The sequence below is a fragment of the Lolium perenne genome, chromosome 7 (genome assembly GCF_019359855.2).
Source record: "Lolium perenne isolate Kyuss_39 chromosome 7, Kyuss_2.0, whole genome shotgun sequence".
Lineage (NCBI taxonomy): Eukaryota > Viridiplantae > Streptophyta > Magnoliopsida > Poales > Poaceae > Lolium > Lolium perenne.
Window position 1 is genome coordinate 19,973,232 of NC_067250.2, and position 6,865 is coordinate 19,980,096.

At 47.7% G+C, this 6,865-nt stretch overlaps 1 protein-coding gene across 1 annotated transcript; it reads right to left on the bottom strand.

The window, feature by feature from the left end:
- Nucleotides 1-1,948: 1,948 nt before the first annotated feature.
- On the bottom strand, nucleotides 1,949-2,788 carry LOC127313656 (GDSL esterase/lipase At5g45920-like). Its single transcript, XM_051344137.2, has 2 exons — nucleotides 2,241-2,788; nucleotides 1,949-2,121 (listed from the first exon to the last, which is right to left on the bottom strand). The coding sequence occupies exons 1-2, from the start codon at nucleotides 2,786-2,788 to the stop codon at nucleotides 1,959-1,961; spliced, it is 711 nt and encodes a 236-aa protein (XP_051200097.1). The 3' UTR covers nucleotides 1,949-1,958.
- Between the last annotated feature and the right edge of the window lie 4,077 nt (nucleotides 2,789-6,865).

The window sequence follows — 6,865 nt, forward strand, 5'->3', positions numbered from 1 at the left end:
ATTTTCATAATATATATTTTTCAAAATTAAATATTTTCCAAATTTAAAATGTATTCGAATTTTAAGAATGTTTAGATTTTAGAAAATGTTTATATTTAAAAGTTTCCCAAATTTTAATTTTTTGGTCAAATTTAAATTTTATTCTATTTTAAAATGTTTGAATTTAAGAAAAAGGAAATATACATGTTATTGGACCATTTTGGGAGTGGCCCAGGAGGGAGTCGCTACCTACGTGCGTTATTCCCGCACGCACTGGAGCGGACGATATAGCCTCCCCCTGTGATCCTCAGTAGAAACCATGTGATCGTTGTCGATGGACACTAGAAACGGGAGGCCAACTAGAATCAATGTTCTTTTTTGCTCTAGTTTTTAAAATCTCGAGGTGCGTGGGGAGGGGGTGTGGTGCACGCCGCCGGCCTTGCAGCGGTGTTGTGCTAGGCATCTAGCTTGGAGCGAAGACCAGTTGGCTAGTGCGAGTGTGTGTTTCATGCGTTCGCTTGCCTCCTCTTCTGCCGGAGGGGGTCAAGCGACGAGTGGCAGCATGGGGGCCGCTGGCTCGGCTAAATAATGGTGGCAGTCTTGGGGTTCCTCTTGCACCAAGAGGAAGATCCTTTTGATGTTCGTCCCCTTTGATCTGCCTGGAGTGTCGAGTTTTGGAAGGCCCCGCCGACAAATTCCATTGGACGTGTCATGCCTAGATATTGCTGGGTCGAGTGGGATTCGGTCAGGCGCAACCATGTTGTTTCCGATCGTTTGGTTTCAGGAGAGAGCGGTGCTAAGCACTGCTATATGTTGCCATCTTGGGACATGTTTCGTTCCATGGTGAAGTCAGAGACCGAGAATGTCATGGAAGCCGAGACCGGAAGCTAGTAATGGTGGTTCGAGTCTTTGCGGTGATGAGAAATTGGAGTGGTGATTCAAGAATCATAGTAGAGGTTGCAAGTGAGGGAAATATCATATGGGAAGTTCATAGGCTAACCTTTGAAGGTGAAAATCCAAGGTCTAGACTTAATTGGTTGTGTCTAGTAATGGCCTTGTTGAAGATATTATTTTGAGAACGGGAACTGTTTTCAGGGTAAAAACTAAGATCTATGATTGAGCGACAACAACGCGTGTGCACTGTCTCCTTGGAGGGCTTTTAAAGAATTTGGACTTCAGTTGTTGGCTTGGTGGTGATTGTAGTACGAAGAATAGATCACTCTAGCGGGATTTTTCTTTTTAGCTTCTTCTTCTTTTTAAGAACGTGTGCATCCCAGTGCTATTAGGGTGTTGCATTGTTGGAGGCTAAGTGTAGTTGGTATCGTTGCAATATTAATATATTTCCTTTATCAAAAAAAGTTTGGGCTATAGTTGTTTTCCTAGATGCATATATGCACTGCAGGCCCAGTTTTCATACTAGAGCCCAACAACGCTCCCTTGCACTGAGAAATATAGAACTCCCTTCCGTCGCCACATCAAAGCGACGAAACCAAAACTCATTTGATCGGCAAGCCAAATCTTCTGGCACGACACTCCTAAAATTACAGACTGCTCCTGAGGTAGTATAAATTTGCGAAGAACTATTAGAGCGTGTTTGGCATCCATTATTTTATTTTATTTCGTAGAAATAATATAAAATCGATGAAATTATTTTACTTTATCTTGCATAAATAAAATGAAAGAAATTAAGGACATCATTTTATTCGGCAAATTTAAGGACATGATATGGGCATGAGATGAAATTTTCAATTGTATTCTTTCGTGGCAGCCAAACAAGGTTATTCTCTAAATCAGAGATGAATTTCTTGGTTCCGGCCCCAAGTCTTTATTCCACAATCCTTTAACAAATGACGAATGCATACAATACAACAGCCCCTAAAACGAATGCATACAAACAAACGAATCCAGCACGATGATCATCTTGTGTAGAAATATAAAGAAGGGAATATCCCGGCCGAGCAGATTGTGGAATCTCGTCGTCACTCCTGGAAGTACTTGACGGCGTCGTTGGGGTCGATGTCGCTGCAGAGCGGCAGGTCAGCCGGCAGCACCTCCAAACTCAAATTGGCGTCTCTCAGCGCGAACACCACCTCCTCGAACAGCAGCCGGTTCCCCAGCGGCGTCAGGTGCAGCCCGTCGTCCCTGCGCGGAAACGTACGTACACCATGGATAGAGAGAGGGTCAATAAACAACTCGCATGCATAAGAGACAGAGCGGCGCGTCTTGTCGTGTCGCGATGCCTACGGCGGTCGGCGGCGTACCTGAGGAAGGACGTCTCCCAGCCGGGAAACTTCTGCATCCTGGACCAGATGTCGATGACCCGAAGCCCGGCCTGCCTCGCCACCTCCATGCACGCGCGGGCGTACCGTCCCGTAACCTCGTTGGTCCGCTCGGGCAGACCGGACATGTCGCCGCCGTAGGGGTACCGGACGCGGCCGCGTTCGTTGACGGGGGGCGGCGTGATGAGGATGACCGCCGCCGACGGCCAGCGCGCGCGGAGCATGGCGCAGATGGCGCGTAGGTTGTCCCTATACTCCGGGAGGGGCACGTGCTGGAAGGCGCTGGCCCTGTCGGGGAGGGACGCGTCGTTGGCGCCGAAGAGGACGGTGACGGCGGCGACGGCGCCTGAGATGCTGGAGATGGCGCGGCCGGCGACGAGAGAGGCCCAGCGCGTGTTGTAGCCGCTGTAGCCGCGGAGGACGACGTCGGCGGAGCGGGAGTAGTGGTTGGCCAGGTGCGCGCCCCAGCCGCCCTCCCCGAACGACTCCTCCGTGATCGAGTCGCCGAACAGCACGATCGACGGCCTCATCTCGATGCCCTTGTTGTCGTCCTCGCAATGTGTACTGTACTTGCAGCTGCCGGCCGGGATCGGACAGGAACCTGATCGATGACTTCGAACTGGAGTACGTCCCGTGCTGAGCTCGATGGGATTGGCATGGATCGATGCGAGGGTATATATACACACGAACTGAGGCGGCAAGCTAGCATGCGACGAGAGCGAGCGTACGGACGCATGTGTGGTGACCTCATGTCTGACATATTAGTTCGAAACCTCGGATCTGTGCTACGGACAAACTGAGTATATAACTACTCGTTCTCGGTCCTGTTGCCCTGTTTTCAGGTGACCTACGTAGATCATGTACACGAAACTGAGTATCGAAATTCAAACAGCACTCCTCAGTCTTCTGATCATGGGAAGCCCCAGCACAGATTTCAAGACGTCGTAGAGGTTTACGAGCTGTTCAGCTAGGGATTGTAAGTGCAATGTACGGAGTACTTCTTGTTTTTAACCCCGAGAACTCTCTTAGAAGGGGTAGGGTGGACAGCAGCCCAAGAGAACTAGGTCAAGCACAAAAGTTAAACCGTGTGAAGTTTTAACTATTTTTATAGAAAAAAACTAGCAACAATTATACAACTGCATAGATATGTTGTGCAAATATTATTTTTTTCTAAAATTCTCGTCAAACTTTACATGTTATACTTCTGATAATGTTTATTTTTTTATTTGTCGAAAAGGGTCGTGCCTCAGCCTCACTAGTAGAGAAACCTCCCTTTAATACCGGTTCCAAAGGGCCTTTAGTACCGGCTAAAAGTGCCTCCACGTGGGCACGGAGGAGCCCGCTGTGCTGGAGACCTTTGGTATCGGTTCGTAACACGAACCGGTACTAAAAGCTATTTCGTTTAAATTTTTTAATCCATTTTTTTCTAATTATTTTTTACTCCCTTTTTATATTTTTTTTCGGAATTTCTAATATTTCCATTAGTCTCTAACTACACTTAATCTCTAGTCAAATTACTTGCCCGTGGTCAAACTTCCCGGTCGGTCACCCATCCTCGGACTGAGATCCGGTGCCTCGCCTTAAGCAAGGCACGCAGCGCCTTGAGGCACCGGATCAGCCGCTCAAATCTCATCCAATGGATAGAACGAAAAGTATCTGGTCAGCACTCAGTCAACAGCCCACTTCATCTCCTCACAGGAAAAAGAACGACGCGCGGCTCCTCCAGGGCAGAGCACTGCCTCCGCTCGCCGCCGCCGCCCGCCGCCCGCCGCCGCCGCCCGCCGCGCCGTCGCCCGCCGCAGCCGCCCGCCGCCGTCGCCCGCTCCCGCCGCCCGCTGCCGCCGTGAGAGCGCGAGGTTCTTTCCGACCTGCCTCCCTTCATCCTGTGCTCGCTCCGCCTCTCCCATCCGGCGCCGATGGCTAGCACCTCCGGCTCACTCCGGCCGAATCCCATCCAGCGCCTGCCCTCTGGCCACCGCGACGGCCCCATCCTCCCTCCTCAGTCTGCTCCGTTCATCAATCCCAGAGCTCAACAGGAACAATGCAAGGAGGAGCAGCAAGTTTTACACAGGAATTGCAATTTCAGTTATGTAGAGGCAAATGAACTACAGACAACTACATATAACGAGAGAATGAGCAGATAGCTCTCAAACAATAATAATTGCACTAATGTTGTGCTAGGCAGGCCAATATTTTGTTGGTTCCAGCAATTAAGATCAAAGGTAGCTAGTTTCTAAAGGAAAAAAAAACATGCAATTGACGTAACATAACAAACTGCAAGGAAGTATTGCAGTACATATACCAGACAGATATTTACTTATAAGAACCAGTCCAAACTCAGAACGCAGTTACCCACCATGCAGGTTAGGAAATGAAATCTCAGGAAGTAACCATTGAGTAGGCAGAACAAGTGTAATGACATTAACCTTATAGCACAGGAAACAAAAGACCACGATTGGTGTCCTGATGCATACATTATATAAATTGAACAATAGACAAACTTTGTGGAATTTCACTTCGAAATCCCACAACAATCTGCTGTTACATACTCCTTGAAGTGCATAAACTTGGCCAATCTACTTGTACATTTAGGCCACAAAAGACTATAGTTAGCCCCAAAATCCAAAATACTATAGTCACCCTGTCCAAAATACTATACTAAGGTCAACCATGTCCAATACACTATCTAGCAAACTTGGACAAGTTAGAACATATCTTCACCATAAACACCATATGAGGGAGCTGTCAAGAGTTCCGTGAAACTCATAATCGGGTTACACTGATGAAGCTCCACATTTGCTCCTTTACCGCTGCCATCTTTCTTCTCCACTCCTACTTGAGGCTCTACACCATCATATTTCTTTTCTTGCTGCAATGAAAATTATAGTAAGCACTTTCGGAATGAATGGTAAGAACATATCATGTACAAATTGCTATGTACCTTTGCTCCTTTGTTTTTGGATGCGGAAAATCTAGTTGGCTTGCGCTTCCCCTTGAGTAACTTGTCAAGCCAAGTTTTCTTTCTCCTCAAATTCTTTGACGGAACTTCTTTTTTCTTTAGCTTTGCGGCACTAAGAAACTCATTTGTTTGTTGCACATTTGGATCATTATTTTCTTGATCATTGCATGGCCTATCCATAGCATTGTTAGTTGCATTGAGTTTATCTTCGATTTGGGGACTGATGACGCGTAAAGCACACGCTCGTTGGGAACCCCAAGTGGAAGGTGTGATGCGTACAGCAGCAAGTTTCCCTCAGTAAGAAACCAAGGTTTATCGAACCAGTAGGAGTCAAGAAGCACGTTGAAGGTTGATGGCGGCGGGATGTAGTGCGGCGCAACACCAGGGATTCCGGCGCCAACGTGGAACCTGCACAACACAACCAAAGTACTTTGCCCCAACGAAACAGTGAGGTTGTCAATCTCACCGGCTTGCTGTAACAAAGGATTAACCGTATTGTGTGGAAGATGATTGTTTGCAGAAAACAGTAGAACAAGTATTGCAGTAGATTGTATTTCAGTAAAGAGAATTGGACCGGGGTCCACAGTTCACTAGAGGTGTCTCTCCCATAAGACAAACAGCATGTTGGGTGAACAAATTACAGTTGGGCAATTGACAAATAAAGAGAGCATGACCATGCACATACATATCATGATGAGTATAGTGAGATTTAATTGGGCATTACGACAAAGTACATAGACCGCCATCCAACTGCATCTATGCCTAAAAAGTCCACCTTCAGGTTATCATCCGAACCCCCTCCAGTATTAAGTTGCAAAGCAACAGACAATTGCATTAAGTATGGTGCGTAATGTAATCAACAACTACATCCTTAGACATAGCATCAATGTTTTATCCCTAGTGGCAACAGCACAACACAACCTTAGAACTTTCTGTCATCGTCCCGGTGTCAATGCGAGCATGAACCCACTATCGAGCATAAATACTCCCTCTTGGAGTTACAAGCATCTACTTGGCCAGAGCATCTACTAGTAACGGAAAGCATGCAAGATCATAAACAATACATAGATATAACTTTGATAATCAACATAACAAGTATTCTCTATTCATCGGATCCCAACAAACGCAACATATAGAATTACAGATAGATGATCTTGATCATGTTAGGCAGCTCACAAGATCCGACAATGATAGCACAATGGGGAGAAGACAACCATCTAGCTACTGCTATGGACCCATAGTCCAGGGGTAGACTACTCACACATCACACCGGAGAGGCGACCATGGCGGCGTAGAGTCCTCCGGGGAGATGATTCCCCTCTCCGGCAGGGTGCCGGAGGCGATCTCCTGGATCCCCCGAGATGGGATCGGCGTTGGCGGCGTCTCTGGAAGGTTTTCCGTATCGTGGCTCTCGGTACTGGGGGTTTCGTCACGGAGGCTTTAAGTAGGCGGAAGGGCAAATCAGGAGGGGGCACAGGGGCCCCACACCACAGGCCGGCGCGGCCAAGGGGGGGCCGCGCCGCCCTAGGGTTTGGGCACCCTGTGGCCCCACTTCGTTTCGTCTTCGGACTTCTGGAAGCTTCGTGGAAAAATAGGCCCCTGGGCTTTGATTTCGTCCAATTCCGAGAATATTTCCTTACTAGGATTT